Source organism: Emys orbicularis, chromosome 11 (genome assembly GCF_028017835.1).
Source record: "Emys orbicularis isolate rEmyOrb1 chromosome 11, rEmyOrb1.hap1, whole genome shotgun sequence".
NCBI lineage: Eukaryota > Metazoa > Chordata > Testudines > Emydidae > Emys > Emys orbicularis.
In genome coordinates, this window is record NC_088693.1 from 38,238,794 (window position 1) to 38,259,589 (window position 20,796).

The 20,796-nt window shown below is 37.8% G+C and overlaps 1 protein-coding gene across 1 annotated transcript; it reads left to right on the top strand.

Moving 5' to 3' along the window:
- The first annotated feature begins 392 nt into the window (after positions 1–392).
- On the top strand, positions 393–20,707 carry BBS5 (Bardet-Biedl syndrome 5). The gene is made up of 12 exons (XM_065413221.1): positions 393–536; positions 4,358–4,440; positions 7,739–7,804; positions 9,830–9,879; positions 10,294–10,421; positions 13,653–13,788; positions 14,816–14,911; positions 15,466–15,528; positions 16,422–16,556; positions 16,676–16,759; positions 18,865–18,888; positions 19,006–20,707. Exons 1-12 carry the CDS (start codon positions 475–477, stop codon positions 19,105–19,107), a joined length of 1,029 nt encoding a protein of 342 aa, XP_065269293.1. The 5' UTR covers positions 393–474; the 3' UTR covers positions 19,108–20,707.
- Positions 20,708–20,796: the final 89 nt, after the last annotated feature.

Here is a 20,796-nt window from a genome sequence, read left to right on the forward strand (position 1 = left end):
TTAGGGGATGGATGGATGAATGGATGGATGGAGGGGGGGGGGGGGAGAGGAGAGGGTAAGACCCCCCGACCCTGGGTCTGCCCCCTGCCGCTGAGCCCAGAACAGCTCCGCGCAGGGAGCGATCAGCCCCGCAGCAGGCGGGCCCTGCGCGCAGCGGCCGCGGAGAGGGAAGGCAGTGGCTAGGGCTGCACTGAGCCAGCGGACACAACTCCAGCGCGAGCCCCCCGGCCCGTGAGGCGGCAGTAGCCGCGCGGCTCGGGGAGCTGTTTCGGGAGAAGCAATGGGCGTGGAGGGAGCAGCCCCACCCCACGCTCTGCGGGCGGAGCCGGCGGCGGCAGCTCCTCCCAACGGCGGTCGCGCCTGGGAAGTTTGGTCCTCGCTGCGCTACGTCGGGCAGTTGCCAAGACCGGTGCCGGACGCGGGAGAGAACTCCGCGGAGCCTTTGGCGGGCCCTGGCGAGGACCGTGGGGAGTGATGACGTCTGTGCTGGACGCGCTGTGGGAGGACAGGGATGTTCGCTTCGACATCTCGCCGCAGTGAGTGGCGCCCCCGGGCCTCCCCTCTGCGAAGCCTCCTTCAGCCCCGTTGCGGGGCCTGGTTCTCAGGGTGGCGGGGCCGCTTTGGGGAGCCTGGCGCGGCCCTGCCAGCCCGCTAGGGCCCGAGACAACTCCCGGCACAGCCTAGAGCAGGGGGCTGCCTTCGTCCAGAGAGGGGCCGCGCTGGTGACTGGTCACTTCGCGACGAAGTAGTGCATGCTGGGAGCAGCCGGGCCCTCCGGCTCGGATGTGCGGTCGGCATCCTTTTTTACAAGGGAGCAGTGCATGCTGGGAGGGAGCGGTGCAAGGGGATGCAGAGTCAGCCTGTGAAAGCCTGAAGGCTCGCGGGAGTCCTAGCACAGATACTAATCCTGCTATTTAAGTTTAGGGACTGGAGTGTAGTCAGGGCTCAGAAACAGGCAGTAGGTTGCTCATTCCGTGTACCAAATCCTCTGGGAAACTACTAATCTATTTTCCAGAATCTCCACTTTCATTTAAAATAAAAAGTAAGCAAAGAATCTCAAAAACGTGAACTAAGTGTAACCAATGCAAAGATGTCCGCATACAAAGATATGTGCCACGTTCACTTAATCAAGGTGTTTACTTAGATGCCTACTGATAATGATTTTAAGTGTCAGCATTGCTATCTGTTTAAGAAAGCAGGATCTTCACAGATCTGTACTATTTAAAGAGTGAATCTCAGTTTGGTGCTACATGTAAGTGGCATTTTGGAAGATACTGCTTCCCCCACCCCACGTATACACACTCACGATCCCAAGAAACCTAGCAGAGCCCACAGGCATACTGAAGCCACACCAAAGCTCACAGAGCACACTTTTATGTTTTGAACTTCTGCACAATCTAGAGTGATTAACTTCTCATTTTGGTGACTCAGATGGGTGAAGCTTGGAAGAGTACTTCTCCTCTCCCACAAATCTGACCCCTGTTTATAGAACACTTTGGCCTTCATTGTGTTTAAGGGTTACCATATTTCCGGTTCCCAAAAAGAGGACACTGCCAAAGAGGGAGAGCTGGGGGGGGGGGGTTTACTCACTGTAGGTGGGAGTCAGTGTTGCCCCCCATCACTGTGGGAGGGTGGCTGGCACAAGCCCAGGATGCAGCAACAGCCATCGCAGATGTAGGGGAGGGACTAATCGGGAACGGGACCAATCGGGACCCTTTTTGAGCTGCAGCTTGTCTGCTCTGAAAAACCCCTGGACATTTCATTTTATTTTTAAAATCTCTCTGCACAGAGAAAGAAGGCTCAAAAAAAGAGGCTATGTCTAGGAAAACCTGGACTTATGGTACCCTAGTGTGCAAGGTCAGATGTCTGAAGCAATTTCAGAAACATACAGTTATCTCTTGAATAGTTAGTGTGCCTCTTGTTCTTTTTTATAGGAAAGTTGTCTTCTATTTAGTTTTTTAAAAAATCTTTAACTTATACGGTGTGTCGGGACATCATAGGAGCCAAAGCCTAGGGAATGGAGCGGGTCCTTGAAAGAGCATAATGAAACACACATCCTCTAAAATAATCATGGTAGAGAAAAAAAATCAAAGTTCACATCAATAAGTATTTTCTACTAAGACCCATAGCTTGCTGGATAAGATTGAAGGATGCTTCATGGTGAGAGAACAAAATTAAAATTGCTCTGGAATTTGAACTTTACTGATGCAGTGTTGCTGAAGAAGAATTTGGTCCGTGTATTTGGGCACGTGTATTCCTGAGTGTAGACTCAAAAGAAATGTACATATTAAGCTAATACACTAAAGCAGTGGTTCTCAACCAGGGGCACGTGTACCCCTGGAGGTACTCGGAGGTCTTCCATGGGTACACCAACTCATCTAGATATTTGCCTAGTTTTAGAACAGGCTACATAAAATGCACTAGTGAAGTCAGTACAAACTAAAATTTCATAGACAACGGTTCGTTTATACTGTTCTATACATTGAAATGCAAGTACAATATTTATAAGTCAATTGATTTTATAATTATATGGTAAAAATGAGAAAGTAAGCAATTTTTCAACAATAGTGTGCTGTGACACTATTTTTATGTCTGATTTTATAAGTTTAAGTTGAGGTGAAACTTGGGGGTACACAAGACAAATCAGACTCTTGAAAGGGGTACAATATTCTGGAAAGGTTGAGAGCAGGGGTCGGCAACATTTCTTCACTCTAATTTAAGGTTTCACGTGCCAGTAATACATTTTAACATTTTTAGAAGGTCTCTTTCTATAAGTCTACAATATATAACTAAACTATTGTTGTATGTAAAGTAAATAAGGTTTTTAAAATGTTTAAGAAGCTTCATTTAAAATTAAATTAAAATGCAGAGCCCCCAGGACCGGTGGCCAGGACCCGGGCAGTGTGAGTGCCACTGAAAATCAGCTCGTGTGCCGCCGTTGGCACGCATGCCATAGGTTGCCTACCCCTGGTTGAGAGCCACTGCACTAAAACAACAAGTAGGAAAAAACCCTTCAGTTCAGCCAGATAACAATAAAGTCACTATAATGGCTTTAGCTTATGGCAACAGATTTACCATTTAGACAATCCTGTGTAGCGTGTATTGCAGTAATCCTGTCTGGACTTAGAACTGCATGCATTGTGGTTTTTAGATTAGAGTAAAAAATCTAAAATCTGTAGTCTAGAAATATTTATAAAAAACAGTAAAACTCTTTCTTGATCAAAATTGACCCATTTGGACAGTGAGTTTGTACAACTGTTTACCTACTCATCTATTCATTTGCTATCTGCCACTCTGTTCAATGCCAGAAACAATTGTGTAATACTAGACAGACAAGAACCGACACAGCTACTACGCTGCATAATGTTAGACATATTTTTAAAAACACAGTAGTCCTAGAATTCATTACTCTTATTGCAAACATTTATACAAATTGTGATATTTCTACCATATTAGCAAATCTTTGGTTCACATTCTTTTGTTCCAAATATTGGTGGCTTGTGCCCCATGTCCTCCTAAACAATTATAAAATTAGCTGCACAACATGAAAATGAATGTGAAAGTAACATTTGTACAGCACTTTGAAAATATAAATAAGTGTTAAGTATTATTAAAATATTTTCTCTTGATTCACAAGTGACTAAAAATAACACATGGTAAATTGCAAAGAAAAAAGAAAAGAAAACCAGGCAAAAATTTCACTGCTTGCTCTTCTCAGTGGACTACAGTTGAATTAAAACACATTAGCACTATATATTTGACTCAGTAGTGCTGGTTTATTGTTTCCATGTGTTGAGTTTCTATGCAGTTATGTTCATTTGGTGTCCCCCTTCTGTTTTGGCCTTCCACCTATCCCGATGGTGTATCATCATGAATTTCAACACCCAATCAAATATCTAGGTGACAAAATACTTAAAGTAGTAATGCCAAAAGAAAACCCATAAGTGAGAGTAGACAGCAAATAATGCAGGGAATTGAAATTTAATTTGGTATCTAAAAAGCAACATGAACTTTGAACTGTATACCAACAGGCATCACTGTCATGGACTAATGAGATTGTATTTCCTCTCCATTGAAATTATACCTAGTAGGACCTGACTTTCAGATATGACAAACACATAGAGCTCTTACAGCAGCCCATGGAATATTGCATTTGTTGGGGAGAAGTTGTTAAGAAAGGGAATATGTGGGAGTAGAAATGATCACCACTTTGCAGGGCCCAAGAGAGTAAACCCAATAATATCTTAATTATACCTTATTTTGTTGTGTCTAGACCATAGTATTTTGTGATCTGTTTAAATGGAAATGAATAAATGAAATGATAATATCAAAAACAAATAAAATTACCTTGTTTTAGGCAAATGAAAATGAGACCAGGAGAGGTTCTTATAGACTGTTTAGATTCTATTGAAGATACCAAAGGAAACAATGGAGACAGAGGTAAGTGTGTACCTAATGAAATTCTCATCTTCTTAACTTCTAATTTGTTTAATCATTGAGGGTTTAAAGCAGCTGCCATTGAAGTTAATGGGAACACTCCCACTCACTTCAGTGGGAACAGGAGTGGATCCTGAATGCATAATTGTCAGAAAGACGGAAACAATTACACCATTAGAAAATGATTATACCTGAAGTTATGTTATTTCTGAAAGGAAAATGCAGAACTATCAAGTAATGTTCTACAGTTGTCTGTGAATCTTGCAAGAGAGAGCTACTGTATGTATATCTGATATTGGTCATTAGACTTCTCTCTGAAGATCATCTTAGGAAAACAAACATATAGACTATAATGCAGACTATACTAGCATACTTGTGCTACCAGACAGAGAACATATATCTGTCCTCTCAAGGATATCCATCAGGTAATGCAGTAGGTGCCAATGGCATGGATTTGATGGAAAGCAAAATAGATGATGGAACCTGTGGGTTTGTTTGGAATTGAAAGCCTGGTTAGGAGGCAATTCATTTGGGTTCAGTTTCCTCCCTAAAAACAACTTGGTGATCTTAAGCTATAATCCTGCAGAAGGTTGTATAGGCCTGTACTACAACTGTATAATTTCTAGTTCTAGTGGGAACTTGTTTAAATTTTATAACACAAAAGGATTTCTTTTTTCAAGATTTATTGTACTCTCTAATTATCTCAGTGGTTTCTCCCATCATAGGTTAAGGTGCTTCTGTGGACAGAAAAAGCGGTAAATTCATCATAGAGTGTCATTGGACTAGGTTTCAAAATTGTGCTATTATCAGGCAACTACATTTTAAAATGATATAGCCTATTTCTCAGAGGACTGTTAGAAATGGTAACAAAACCTTCATTTATCAAGTTGTTGCAGGAACTGGAACTCTTTAATTTGTTTAAATTAATTCATTAGCCATCCTGATGCAGGAGCTTAAATACAATGTGAGAGCTTTTCATTATTGAAAAGCCCTTTAAGAGAAGAACCCACAGAGAAGAATAATTCCTTTGTCTCTACTTAGAGCAAAATGTTGGGCCTTTCTTATACAGTAGTAAGGGATATGCACCACTGTGATAGGGTCTTTGAGGGCCAGGCAGCCTAGCGGTTAGATCATTGGTTAGGGGCTGGAGGGCGGGACCTGCCCTCCTTTCCCTCAGGTCCTGGCTCAGAGTCCTGGGCCACTCACACCCCTAGATAGGGGAGATGGATCTTGCTCCCAGCCATGAGGGGGGTGCTCAGGACCTGTTTTCTGAGTTGCTCCCTATGTAAGTCCTTTAGTTTGGGGCATGGCCCTGCTAGCTCAGTTTCCCCACAGTTGGAGTTTGGTGGTAGATTCCCCTTGGCAGGGGAAGAGTTACTTGCTTCCAGTGGCTGCGTTGCCAGGCAGTGCTGCATCTGTGCCTTCAGGCAGACACACAGAGAGTTCCTGCCTCTTCACCAATCAGTACCTGACTGAGCCAAGCTCCCTTTTTTTCTCCCCCTTCCAGGCCTGGCATTGGCTGCAGGTATAACAGGGTGGGGCTAGCTGAAACCACAGGTTTTCTTTATTCCCTGTTGTGCCTGGCAGCCATCTCTCTGCTCCTTCACAGCCACATAAGCTGCCTTCATTCTCAGCCAACCACTCCTGAAGATGGTTGGGCTGATGTGCAAGCAGAAGGAATAGAGGGGATTTGCATAAGGTCCATGGGTATAGGGCTACTTGGTAAAGTAGCTCATGTAAAGGAACTTCTTATCCTCCCACCCACCACCACAATGAGAGTGAAATCCATAACTGTTTTTTGTTTGTTTTTAGGGCTTACTTCTTGTGGGTATCGCTGGTGTATGGGAGTAGAACTGGGCAAATAACTGACTTTTTGGTTCTCTGGCATTTCCCGGGCGGGGGGGGGAGGTGAGGGGGTTTCGATTTTTCTCTAAAACTGTAGATTACAAAAAACATTCAAGAAATCAGACATCAACAAAAACTTTGATTTGGAGCAAACACTTTTTTAAAATCTGAAATGTTCGGTTTCATTTCTGGGCATTTTTAACTTTTTAAAATAAAAGCAAAGGAAATTGAAGGGCTAGATTCACAAAATGACTGGAGGAGAAGGTGGTGGTGGTACCCCCCTTATAACCTTTAGGGCACTCTCCTTGGATGTAGAAGACCTATAGTCAATTCTTCCATCTGCCTGATGTGGAGAAGGAATTTGAACGTAGGTCTCCCAGATTTCAGGAGAATCCCCTGTCCACTGGGCTGTGGGATATTGTGAAACAGGTCTCTCAGTCATTCCTGTTGAAGCTATTCTGGTTCGTATAAAATACTTGAATAGTCACTGGGCTAGAGAGAGAATGAGAATAAGTCTGGCTTAGTGGTTAGGGCTTACCTGAGGTGGGGAAGACCCAAGTTCAAGTCCCTGTTCTAAAGAGAGATTGAGAGAGACCTGCTCCAGAATACCCCGAACAGAGTGGTTGGGAAAGTCTTGTGCAATATGAGAGATCCAAGTTCAGATCCTTTCTCCACATCAGAGAGAGGGGGGAACTATATTTGGGTTTCTTTCGCATCCCAGGTGAGGGGCCTAATGCCTGGAGTAAAGGTTATAAGGAAGGCAGCTGCGCTACTGTCACCACCATCGCCCCTGGCCGTCCTGTAAATCTAGCCCCCAAAATCAAACACATTGCCTCAGATATGTCAAAATCATTTGTTTTAACATTATCAAAGTTATTTTGTTTTTTGGTTTGACTGAAACTATTTGAAATAAGCGCACATTCGCAAATAGTTTGACTAACCTGAAACTGCATTTTTTTTAATGAATAAACTACTTAGTCAAAAAAAGTCACCCAGCTCTATATGGGAAACTGTTTCCCTCCTTCCTGATTGCCACCATGAGAGATCTTTCTTAGAACAGGCCTTTAGTCCTTTCTCTAGATGACAACTCTATCTAAGAGTTGTTAGCCTGAAGCTCCCTTTTTGTTTGTGAGACCCATTTAAGGTTCACGACCACTATTGCACTGGTATCTGCGCAGTCACCTGGGGGAAACCCATTCCTCTAATAGGATCTTGACATAGGTGCTGAACATGACTCAGTGTCGTTCTATGGTGGTAATGAACTCTATCTAAAATAAAGGTTTTTACAACAAAAGAAAGATCAGTATTGGCATTTGGTTTGTAGGGGTTTTCAGGAAGAGGAAAGGAAGCAGTTCTTATGTTTAAATTTTAAGTTTTGTGGAGCAACTTTGAAATCCCACATTTAATCTGGACAGTTGTCAAATTTAATGAAAAATGTTGCACTCTTTGTTTCCAGGTAGACTTCTAGTGACAAATTTACGGATTATTTGGCACTCATTGGCATTACCTAGAGTCAATCTCTGTAAGTATCCCCTTTAGTTAAGATGAATAAAGTTTTGTGTTTTCTTATATGGTAGTATGCTGAATTTTCACAACAGTAATGAGTATAGCAATAAAGTTACAGTCTAATATTGTGTGCTACTGCAAAGTCTTGAGTCTCCCATTGCTACCTAACCTGGGTATAATCCAGCAGTATTCATTATTCCTTTCAGTAATATAGGAACTGATATAATAATTCCTAGATAAACTGTCAATGTTTAATAACAATTTCTCAAACTAGAATTCTGAAGATCACAACAGAGTGTGTTATAGTTTTCCTAAAGTCTGTGGAATTTGTAGGTTTGCCTAGGAAGAACTGTTTCATTTTACTGTACTTTGAATTGCCCACTTGTCATATCAGTATATGCTGTTGCCACTTCTTTATTTTGATTTAGTCTTGATCCTCGTTTTTTCACTCCTCAGAAACATATCATTTACTGTTATGGGCCCTGATTCATCAGGCTACTTAAACACATGTCAAACTTCAATTACACGAGTAGTCAATGAAACTGCCCAGGTGCTTAAAGTTAAGCATGTTCTTAAGTAGCTCGCAGAACGGTAGTGTGTGTCGTGGTACATTTGTTCAGCAGGCATTTTGCTCCAGATACTCAATTTCCAGTAGCCAAGAAAGTAGAAGTCCCGATGCTCACAAACTCAATCCCCCTTACATTGTATTACGTATTTGTGGTGATATTTTTTGCCAAGTTATATAAAGTTTGCTTCTGGTCTCAAGGACAGATTCACCCCTGCTATAGGCAGAGGCAATTCTATCTGTCAACTTTTTAGATATTTTAAAAATTGATTATCTGTCAAAGTAATGCATTATCTATTACATGTAAGGTAATTTATTGACAAATAACAGGAAGTATTAATGAGTGAGTGAGTTTGCTAATTCTAGATTTCACAGTGGACATCAGTGTAGGTGCTGAATGATGACCTTGAGAGTAGTATTAATATGTGCAAAAATACCAGGAAAGACTGCCTTGTGTATCGTGTAAAGATATAAGCATCCTCATCCTTTTGCCTGCCACTATACCCTAGTTTTCGAGACTGCAAAATCTCCTCACAACTAGCTCCCTAGTTGTCCTTTACTTATTTCATTGTTGCAGCCTTATTCTATCTAAATTATATTTATATAAATTTCTATAAATATTTTCTAGTGGAAAGATTAAAAACAGAGAAGGCTGTGAATGCCTTGACCCTACTCTTTTGACTATGCTTACTTTTAATAACCATTTTTTAAGATTTCTTGGACTCTTTGGACCCTTATCCTTTATCATATTTCCTAGAAGTCCCCATGTTCATTCAGCAGCTACTTTCAACTCATTTTCTATTATAAAAATTAAGGTCCCAATCCTGCATAGGGATCCTTGCAAGGAAGAAAATCCTATTCAGATTTATTTGCAGAACTGGAGCCTAAATTGGGAATAATATTGAGCATGTCCCAATTTAGGTTCCAGTTCTGCTGCCCTTACTCAGATGAATAGACCAATATACTTTAGGTAGGGCTTGGGCCTGCTCCTATTGCAATCAGTGACAAAACACTGATTGGCTTCAGATTGGGCCCCTAACTATGTCAGTAGGTCTGCTCAGATGAAGAACTGAAGGACTGGGGTCTCAGTTTTTAATAACACAAACTGTTGTGGTCAGGGCAATAAAGCATTTTTAAAATTTTACCTTTTTTTCCCCTCTGTCCCCTCATTCTCTTCTCATTCTCCTCTTTTCAGACACACTATCCATTCCCTCACCCAAACTGCTTCTATTTTTTTGCACTCTTAGTTCCTGGGATCTTCACAACAATATTAATATAATGGTGGTAGGGATTTTTGTTTTTAAGGGTGAGATTCTAGCTGGGAACAGGTATGACATAATGTAAAAGGCCCAGCCAGCCTATCATAATGTGGGCTTTTCACAATCAGTGTCCCAAAGAATGCTCTAACTGTATTGTTCTATATAACAGAATTTTCTTCTGATCAAAACTGTGCTTTTTTCCCCCCACAATTTTTAGCTGTTGGTTACAACTGCATTATAAATATAACTACGAGATCCGCTAACTCAGTAAGTTTCAAAATACTTCTTAAATTAAAAAGGTTTAAAAGTACCATAAACACTCATTGCACTATATAAATAATCTGAAAGTTCATCTTTAATCAGATAAATAAAATAGTAGTGAATTTTTTATTTTAAATATTTAGAAATAAACTTTTAATTTTATAAGGAGAGGGTTTATTATTACAAGAATCTTGGGGGGAAATAGTGACTTTGGTGGGGCCAGGATTTCAATAACCAGGGGGCCAGGAAGTCAGTGTAAAACTTCCATAGACTGCTCTGGGGCCAGAATTTCACCTTAAGGGATTATAATTAGAATATGACCAAAAAAAAATGGTATGCTTGGATTGTCGATTCTCTGTGTTGTTTACAATCAAGATTCTGTAATGTCAAAATGTTAAATATTAACAATTTTTCTTATAGAAACTACGAGGCCAGACAGAAGCTCTTTATATATTAACTAAATGTAACAATACACGATTTGAGTTCATATTTACTAATGTGGTTCCTGGGAGTCCCAGACTTTTCACTTCAGTTATTGCTGTACACAGGTACCATACTTAAAATAATGTTAAAATTATAGTAACTCAAGTATATATGCAGAATTGGGGATTGCTGTCACTGATGGACCCATCACATACTCTCACATACGTAAAGTCCACAGAAGTATTTGAAATACGAGCAAGGAATCTTAAAATGTGAGGTGGAGGGATAGGGGGGCAGAAAGTCTGAGTCCAATTAAATTAATAAATACCGTAAAACGCATTTCATTCATATGTGTTATTGGCCAGGGACGATATCCCACCCTCTGGCTCAGCCAAAACTTTCACTCAAATTGGAATGTGGCTTGAGTGAAGACTGCAGGTTCTGGCCCTAGCACAGAACAAGTTACAATAACTCCAGTGCAAACCTGAGGAAAAAAAATTCCATTGGAACAGTTATCAATTATTAGGTGAAACTAAAATTCTTGGATTCTTATACTGGGTCATCCTTGCATTCTGTTAAAGATTCACTAAGTAGTTTTGTCTTAACTTTGTTTTGATTTAAATAAAATTTGTCAATTGATTTGCATCAAAAAACATTCATCTTGCCTTCATAAATGACCTGGAATTTGCTTGAATTAGGGCTGTCGATTAATCGCAGTTAACTCGTGCGATTAACTCAAAAAAATTAATCACGATTAATCACAGTTTTAATTGCACTGTTAAACAATAGAATACCAATTGAAATTTATTAAATATTTTGGACGTTTTTCTACATTTTCAAATATATTGATTTAAATTACAACACAGAATACAAAGTGTACAGTGCTCACTTCATATTATTTTTGCACTGTAAAAGTGATAAAAAATAGTATTTTTTCAATTCACCTCATACAAGTACTGTAGTGCAATCTCTTTATTGTGAAGGTGCAACTTATTAATGTATGGGTTTTTTGTTACATAACTGCACTCAAAAACAAAACAATGTAAAAATTTAGAGCCTACAAGTCCACTCAGTCCTACTTCTTATTCAGCCAATCGCTAAGACAAACAAGTTTATTTACATTTAAGGGAGATAATGCTGCCGGCTTCTTATTTACAATGTCACCTGAAAGTGAGAACAGGCATTCGCATGGCACTTTTGTAGCTGACATTGCAAGGTATTTACATGCCAACTATGGTAAACATTTGTATGTCCCTTCATGCTTTGGGCACCATTCCAGAGGACATGCTTCCATGCTGATGATGCTTGTTTAAAAAAATGCGTTAATTAAATTTTGACTGACTCCTTGGGGGAGAATAGTATGTTTCCTGCTCTGTTTTACCTGCATTCTGCCATGTATTTCATATTATAGCAATCTCAGATGATGACCCAGCAAATGCTTTTTGTTTTAAGAACACTCACTGAGATTTGACAAAATGCAATGTGAGATTTCTAAAGATAGCTACAGCACTCGACCCAAGGTTTAAGAATCTGAAGTGCCTTCCAAAATCTGAGAGGGACGAGGTGTGGAGTATCTTTCAGAAGACTTAAAAGAGCAACACTCTGATATGGAAATTATAGAACCCAAAACACCAAAAAAGAAAATCAACTTTCTGCTAGTGGCATCTGACTCAGATGATGAAAGTTAACATGCGTCAGTCTGCACTGCTTTGGATCGTTATTGAGTAGAACCCATTATCAGCATGGACGCATGTCCTCTGGAATGGTGGTTGAAGATGAAGGGACATATGAATCTTTAGCACATCTGGCACATAATTATCTTGCGACGCCAGCTACAACAGTGCTATGCAAACGCCTGTTCTCACTTTCGGGTGACGTAAACAAGAAGTGGACAGCATTATCTCCTGCAAATGTAAACAAACTTGTTTGTCTGAGGCCTTGTCTACACTACAGGGGGGGATTGATGTAAGTTACGCAACTTCAGGTACGTGTGGGGTCCACACTACTCTATGTCTCCCATCGACTCCCCTTACGCTTCTCGTTCAGATGGAGTACATGAGTCGATGGGAGAGCGATCTGTGGTTGATTTAGCAGATCTTCACTAGACCTGCTAAATCGACTGCCGATGCATTGATTGCCACGCATCGATCCCCTGGTAAGCGTAGACAGTGACTGGCTACACTAGAAGTAGGACTGAGTGGACTTGTAGGCTCTAAAGTTTTACATTGTTATATTTTTTTAATGCAATTTTTTTTTGTACATAATTCTACATTTGTAAGTTCAACTTTCATGATGAAGGGATTGCATTACAGTACTTGTATGAGGTGAATTGAAAAATACCATTTCTTTTGTTTTTTACAGCATAAATATTTGTAATCAAAAATAAATATAAAGTGAGCACTTTGTATTCTGTGTTGTAACTGTAATATATTTGAAAATGTAGAAAACATCCAAAAATATTTAAATAAATGGTATCCTATTATTGTTTAACAGTGTGATTAATCGCACGATTAATAGTGATTAATTTTTTTAATTGCACAATTAATCGCAATTAATTTTTAATCGCTTGACAGCCCTAGTTTGAATACAAAAGCTTAAGTTCTGTAAATAATGATTTTAAGCAATTCCTATGGTTTAAAGTAGCCTGTATATCAGTGAGAAAAAAACTTTCTGATTTCTAAATAAACTAGAGCTAATTTCAATATTCAACTTCTTTGAAGGTTAAAAACTAATATTAATAAGTAAAGTACACTTTTAATTGAAATATTTGCATAGGAGTAGTGAATCATTTAGTGTAAATTGAGGAATCATGACTGGATTGAAAAGCCCATTGGGGCCAGGATTTCACCCCTAAAGAATACATTATATAGATGTGAACATGTACATAGTCTAATGACATGAACACTGACCTACACTATATACATAATTAAAAATTGTGGAATAATGATTTGTGTATATCTTATACATACAGCATATTTGTGCCTGATCGGAGTTGAAAATTAAATGTTTCCCAATGACCATACTGTATATAATGTGTGAACAGCAAGGCTTTGGTTTCATTTTAACAGCTGAAAGAGCAGAACTGTAAGGTGCAGAAAAGTGACAGCATGCATCAGAACACTGCAAAAGACCAAAATTGATTTCAAGCTAAAAAGTAATTTTTAAAATGTTTTGTTTAGTTTAAAAAAAAATTAACATAGCTATTCTACTTAGTGAAGGCTTATTAAAATTGCTGAACTTATTTGTAGAATGTAGATAATTGAAGTGGGAAGTTTGAAATATTTTATAAACCTGTGTTAACATGAACTATGAAAGACATTGAAATCTTCAGCTTTGGCATGTATTTTTATTTGTAGAGCTTATGAAACTTCTAAAATGTACCGTGATCTGAAGCTAAGAAGTGCATTGATTCAAAACAAGCAACTGAGATTATTACCACAAGAACAAGTATATGACAAAATCAATGGAGTCTGGAATTTATCTAGTGACCAGGTATAATTAAAAGAAGAGTATAAGCAGTTTTACTAAAACTTTGCTTTGTTTTTCATCTTCCTAGCAACTGTACTATTATAGTTCTATAACCTCACAGGAATTCTCTTTTGGTTCAGTTCATGAGTGGGTTACATGAGAAGCAGTCTATCCTGTGTATGCTATTCAGTATAACAGAGTACTCCTCGTAGCAACCTGTCATGACATTTGTGAGAGAGTTTTTCAGCTCTGTATACAAGGAATTAGATACACAGCTCCTATTAACAAGAAGTATTTGAGAGCCTAATTCTGTGTATCATTCTGAAAGTATACCCTGCTATTTCTAAAACACTGCTGCATATTTGTATAATCTACTTGCAGTTTTTGACTGCATGTTTTCCTTTATTTTTTAGTTGCTAACAACTAAAAACATTGGAATAGAAGATTATTTCTTGGGGATGGGGTGAGACTAGGAGTTGCAAGTGATATGTACAATATGTCGGTGTTATTCTCCAGGGAACTACTTATTTGTACTTGTTTAGGGCATGGAAAAAATGGAAGCTGTTATTTGTCTGTGTAATTTTAGTCCAAAGTGGGCATTACATCAGTCTTGATGAATAAGAGTTCTTTTCTCTATGCTCCAGTTTTGATTTTGGCACACATGTCCACAGTCGCCTAAATTTAACGCACATGCCATTGTACTTGTACAGTATGCCAGTTCTGGAACTCTACAGTGAACAACACTTGAAAGTTTCACATTCTCCTCTAAGGTTCACTGTGCTGTAGTGTGATCCTGGCTTGCTGCAGTAATAGCAATCCCCCAAGGGTTTTCACCACTTAAGTAGTGATAGTCTTTTTTAAGATCTTCTCCTGCTCCCATTAAAATCAGTGGTAACACTCCCATTGACTTCAGTTAGGCAGCATCAAATCCTAATTGAACTGAATGCAGAGTTCCATTATTTTAGCATTTCAGTGGAGGATCTGAGTAGGGTCTGCAAATGAGAACAGGCCCTACATTTCAAAAGAATTCTGATATATCTATTTTTTACAGGGAAATCTGGGGACCTTTTTCATTACTAATGTGAGAATAGTTTGGCATGCAAATATGAATGACAGCTTTAATGTCAGCATACCATATCTGCAAATTGTAAGTATCTTAACCTCAACAATCCTTTTAAAACCTAAATACTGTATGATATGGGTCAAATTCCAACCTTCGATTCACACACCTAGCTCATATTGAACTTAATGGGAGTTGCAGGTCCTTATCTGAGGGAAGATTTGGCCCTATTAATATCTGTTGTAGAGCAGATTTTTCTGTCCAAATTCCTTGAAAAAAAAATCAAGCCTGTCAGGATCAGGAGCCGGATCCTTGGATCTGATCTGCATTTCTGATTTCCATGGTGCTTACCATGCTGCTGCTCCAATGCCAGTAGTGTACACCAATGTATGTGACCTCTGGAATTCATCTTTTGATCAAAGGTTTCAGAAAGGAACACTGCCAAGACCTTGCCATCATTTCTGATGGAATACTCCTCCACCGGATGTCAGTGGTTCAGATTTGGAATTCCAAATGGCTGAAGATGCCACGTATTCAGAACTGATAATTGCAGTTAATAGTATTAACAAATTGTTTGTATCAAGGAATTAAAGAACACCATTTTTAAAACCACATTTTACCTCTTTTTACTTTACAACCAGCGTTCAATAAAGATTAGAGACTCAAAGTTTGGCTTGGCACTTGTCATAGAAAGTTCTCAGCAGGTAAGATGATTTAATAGCATTCTCTAGTTATTTTCATTTTTACCTCTATAGCTATGCAATTCTGATAGTCACTGGGCTATTTGTAGACAATGAATAGACTGAACTCCTATATGCTCTTTAGAGTTTAAACTCAAGAAAACTTGGCTACATAAGAGGCCAAAATTGTGGTGAAAATATGGCTGTTGTGTTATGAATTTATTGAACAAAGATTTTGATGAATGAACCACCAGCTGATTAATAAGGTCTCTGACTGAAACACGAACTGGCCAGCATGGCCAGTTAATTTGTTATTTATTTAGGTAATGTCTTGTTACACGGGAACTCTAGTTTAGGGAGAGTAATAATGGATTACTTTTAGCACTGTGCAGCTAAAAAATAATACTATTAAAAAAAACATTATGTCTTCTTTGCTACTCTGTGTAAAAGATTGGTAATTTCTTCTACTGGTGACCATGATCAAAAACGTTTCTACAGTTGAAAAAACTATTTTTGGCTACATCAAATGCATTCATTATAACTGAAAAGCTACCTTCATAATAGCACTTATGATCTAATGGATTAAGCATTTATTGAGCAGCTCGAAACTCCTGAATACAGATCCTAGCCTTGCCGCTGATTTTCAGTTTTCTCTGTTTCCCATCTGTAAAACAGAATAGTAGTGCATAACTTTTATACTTCACAGGGCGTGAAATCCTAGCCCACTGGAAGTCCATGGGCCAGAATTTCACCCGGGGTTTGTACAGCAGTTTGAAATTTATAAAATGCTTATATAAAAGTCCTCATTGTTAGTATTAAGAAATGCCGGTCAAGAGGAAATACTTTTTCTGTAAGTATATATCTTTTATATAGTAAAAAAATAATTCATTTGAGTACATATTTTTATTTTCTTGTAGAGTGGAGGATATGTACTTGGTTTTAAAATAGACCCTGTGGAGAAACTACAGGAGGCAGTGAAAGAAATAAATTCACTGCATAGAGTTTACTCAGCTAGCCCTATATTTGGAGTGGATTATGAAATGGAAGAAAAGGTATTCTATTCCTTTTATTACAGAAGCTACATGCAGCATTGCACTAACAGAAGAAATAAAATTATATTAAAAACATTATATATAAATGTATTTGTTTACTTCATTGTCTCAATTTACAGCCTCAACCTCTTGAAGATCTGACAGTGGAACAGGTTCAGGATGATGTGGAAATAGAATCTGATGAACAGACAGATGCTTTTGTGGTAAGCTTCTCCAGAAAAACAAATTGTTTGATTATTTAAATATAAATCATTTATAGACTTGGGTTCCTACTAAAAGCTATGTTGGGTCTTCTGATGTTAAATAACATATTTAAATGTCTTTTGGGCATAAAGTCCAAAACTATGTAGTCTCTAACTGTAAACTCTAACTTTTTCAACATTCTCTTTAGAAAGAGCTATATTTCAAATGGTTATTGACAGTCAAGGTAGTTGGTATTTAAAGTAGCAGTCACAAGCAACTAGCAGCATGCTTTAAGGTCCAGCAGGGTCTAAAAGCTTGTAGTTTAATCAGGTCATACAGATATTAAAATTAAGTCTTCTTTCTTTCTGGGCAGATTGATATGATAGTGTTGTATCTAGAAGGTTGCCTCAGTATTTGCCCCCACAAGATTTTAGGAAAAGGTAACATTAAATGTTGTCCCTAAACCTAATATGAAGAAGTGATGAGTACCCATAACTTCCATTGATACAAACACAAGAGCATATATTGATGAGGTGGAGTCTCTTCTGAAATTATTTTAAATGTAGTCCTTTCCCTACATCCAGAAACTATTTTTTAGTATAAACAGAAGAGTGCACAAGTATTTTTATATGGTAGCCTAACCCAAAATACACATTGTCATAGCTCACCTTTGAAATCTGATAGACTCAACAATCCTAAAACCAACCCTACTAGTCTGCCCTTACTTTTCTTCTTTCCTATCCCTTATCTGTCCTGCTAACCTTCATCTTTTTTCTCTCTCTATCTTTCCTTTCTCTTCTTTCAGTCTGTAATTTCCTTTCCTTTTTTCCTCTTTCCTTCTGTGTGGTTTTTTTTTTTTTTTTTGGATTCAGTGTTGGGAGTACTTTTATTTCTATGAGATTGTCATCACAGTTACAATCCTTTTCTCTTATATTTGGATTTTGTCTGGATTATCCATGCCTTTGAATTACTTTGAATTAATCTAATGTGCTCTGTATTTAAGTATCCTAGGATAATATTTGGAAGCTATAGCTGGTACAGAATGCAGTGATCTACTTGCCACAGGGAACATATTTCATCTGAATTCCAGTCTTCTATTGTAATTGAAGGCGTTAGTATTCTGTACAGTCCCATATGATTTTAGGCCTATTTGGGAAAATGCCTTGACCCATCAAGACAGCTGAGGTCAGCTGAGACACTTTTTGCTAAGTCCCTAGATTTAAAGGTCTAGGAGCTGCTGGCATGGACCTCTCAGAGAAGAGCCATTAACGCTGGAATTTGCTTTCCCTGCTTGTCCAAGACTCAGTCTGATTTTCAGGGGATGGTATAAAGCCCACCTCTTTATACAGGTCTTTGCCTGAGACAGGAATGACTTTGCTTAAGTGTTAGATTAGCCCATTAGTGTTGTTGACTAATCATTTTGATAATAGCAGCAAAGAGTCCTGTGGCACCTTATAGACTAACAGACGTATAGGAGCATCCGAAGAAGTGGGTATTCACCCACAAAAGCTCATGCTCCTATATGTCTGTTAGTCTATAAGGTGCCACAGGACTCTTTGCTGCTTTTACAGATCCAGACTAACACGGCTACCCCTTTGATAATGTTATTTTTAATTTTTGTGAACATGCCCCAAGATGATATGAAGGGCCCATTTTTAGAAATTGAATAGTAAATGTTGCTGCATGTGCAGAAGGAACTATGAGCATGCCATCAGTTCTGCCTCCATTTTATTATGAATAACAGACATTTGTTATAACAGACATTTTAGCAGTTGTTTAGATTGACTGTTTCATATTAAGTCACTGCTTTCTGGTTGAAGTTTTGCATAGTAAATTTCAACCCAGAGTGAATTTTTAGTCTTTATAAAATGGAAGTAAAAGATTCTACCAAGCACACATGTAAATCTCAGAAAACATGCCAAATGCAGTTTTAAATAAGAGATTGTTTAACACTGAAATTCATTTTAAAATGGAAAGTTAATAGAACTGAGAAGCCTAAAGTATCTCTGTGTAGGTATAAAAAAAATATTAATGGGAAATGGGAAAGTATTTTTTAAATTGCATATAGGAAAACAATTTTAAATCATTTAGGTGGGTTTATGATACTTTTTTTTTCTTTTTGTAGGCTTACTTTGCAGATGGTAATAAGGTAAGAACACTTTAACATTGTAAAATGCATATTATTTAATAATTCACTATTCACAGATTCTAATGAAACTTGTCTTTTATTTGTTCCTCCTCCCTATGCCCTTCGCCTCCAAAAAAGCAACAAGATCGGGAACCTGTATTTTCAGAAGAACTGGGACTGGCAATAGAGAAACTGAAGGATGGATTCACGCTTCAGGGACTCTGGGAAGTAATGGGTTGATTTAGATTTAACATTATTTTCCTAATCAATGCAAGGCATGTAGTCATTATGTTACCACCAGATCTTTAGGAAAACTGAAAATATTTGAGTAAGACAGAGCTACTATACCAAAGAGAAGGAACATATAAATATCATACAATGCATAGTTAACTTATTTTGGGAAAGAAAACTTGTTAAACAAATTGTACATTTGTAACAATTGTATTTTGTGTATTTTTTTATATATTTCTTGTGCTAAAGTTTTAAATTATTTATTTGCTTATATAAAAAAGGTACTGATCTATAATTGTATCTAAATAACATTTCCATTGCATCTTTTGTGAGACAGTCTTAAAATGTTATTTAGGGGAATAAACAAAAATATATTAATGTGGGAAACTTTTTTTTTTTTAAAAGAAAGAATAATTGTGGCAGTATTGTGGTATTGATATCATTTTGACAAAGTTCTGTACTATTCCAAGTGTAACTGCTAGTTTTCGTATTACATATAGAATTTCATGTACTGTATATCAATCATCATTCCAGGTACTAATTTTCATCCAAAGACTCCAGTACAAATTTTTTTTTTTCAGAAAGCACTGACTTGTTTGTTTTTTAAAGGAGATAATCAGGAAAGAATCACACACTACATATCTTTTGCTTCTGACCCATCAGACCTTTAAAATGTTGTGTTACATGCAGAGAGAATTGAGTCATTTATTGTTTAAAGGGGAGATGCAGCTGTTATGTTTTTTAGTGAGATGAGATCTTACACACTATTTCCTATAAATGGAAAAAGTGAAATGAGCTCTCCTTTCAGCTGTTGTTTTAGCAGCTGACTGCACCAGTGACTTCACTGTGGTATGGAAAGGAAGAAAAAAGCCTGTTAAATATTTGTGTAAAACTTAGATATATATAAAACTATAATTAAATGAAATCCTGTTTATATCAAATGTATTTATAAAAGTTGGTGCCCAATCCTGTTCCCATTTAAGTCCCATTAATGGGTGTTTTGCCATTGACTTCTGTGGGAGCAAGATCAAGCCCTTCATCACTAAAGCACGTTAAGGAAATTCTGGGTTGTTAAACTTCTACATTTCCAAATGTAATAGAAATCTAAGCCTTCCCTGCCTAAATTCTGAAACTTTTAACAAAAATAATTTGTGAGTACCTAACTCACGTATATTTTGCAAATCTGCTCTTCTTACTTTGTTAAACTATTAACAGTTTGTACTGTTAATACAAAGCTTCTTTTTCTCAATTTTTAGTGTTGTGAGAATTCTCATTGGTTAAAGAATTTTCATTTCTGGCATTTTTTTTTTTTTAATTTTCTATTCTGTCTCGAATGTACCTATTACCTTCATTTTAAAAGGATAGAGGATACCCTTTACTAATACCACTTTTAATGTCTCCCTAAAATGAAAACTTAAAAACAAATATTGGAGAGGGGGAAGGGAAGTGATAATATGTCTAGGAAAATGATCTGGAGTGAGAATTACATTTTAAGAATAAAAAAATTGGAGCTTCATTTGTAAATGATATTTTAAAATAATTAAGTGGAATTTTGCTTGGAGATTCTTTTCATATTTTAGCTTGCAAACAAATTACCATGTATTGTTTTAAGTAGAAATCCAAAATAAAATACATATTTTTCATTACATTATTTCTCCAGAACTGAATTATGAAAAAACACCCTAGCACAAAATATCT

Bases quoted from the DNA above. Each gene is read 5' to 3' on its own strand.
- BBS5 (XM_065413221.1), top strand. From the start codon at position 475: ATGACGTCTGTGCTGGACGCGCTGTGGGAGGACAGGGATGTTCGCTTC. The intron at 9,880-10,293 runs GTAAGTTTCAAA...TTTTTCTTATAG, and splicing joins CTACGAGATCCGCTAACTCA to AAACTACGAGGCCAGACAGA. The intron at 13,789-14,815 runs GTATAATTAAAA...TATTTTTTACAG, and splicing joins GGAATTTATCTAGTGACCAG to GGAAATCTGGGGACCTTTTT.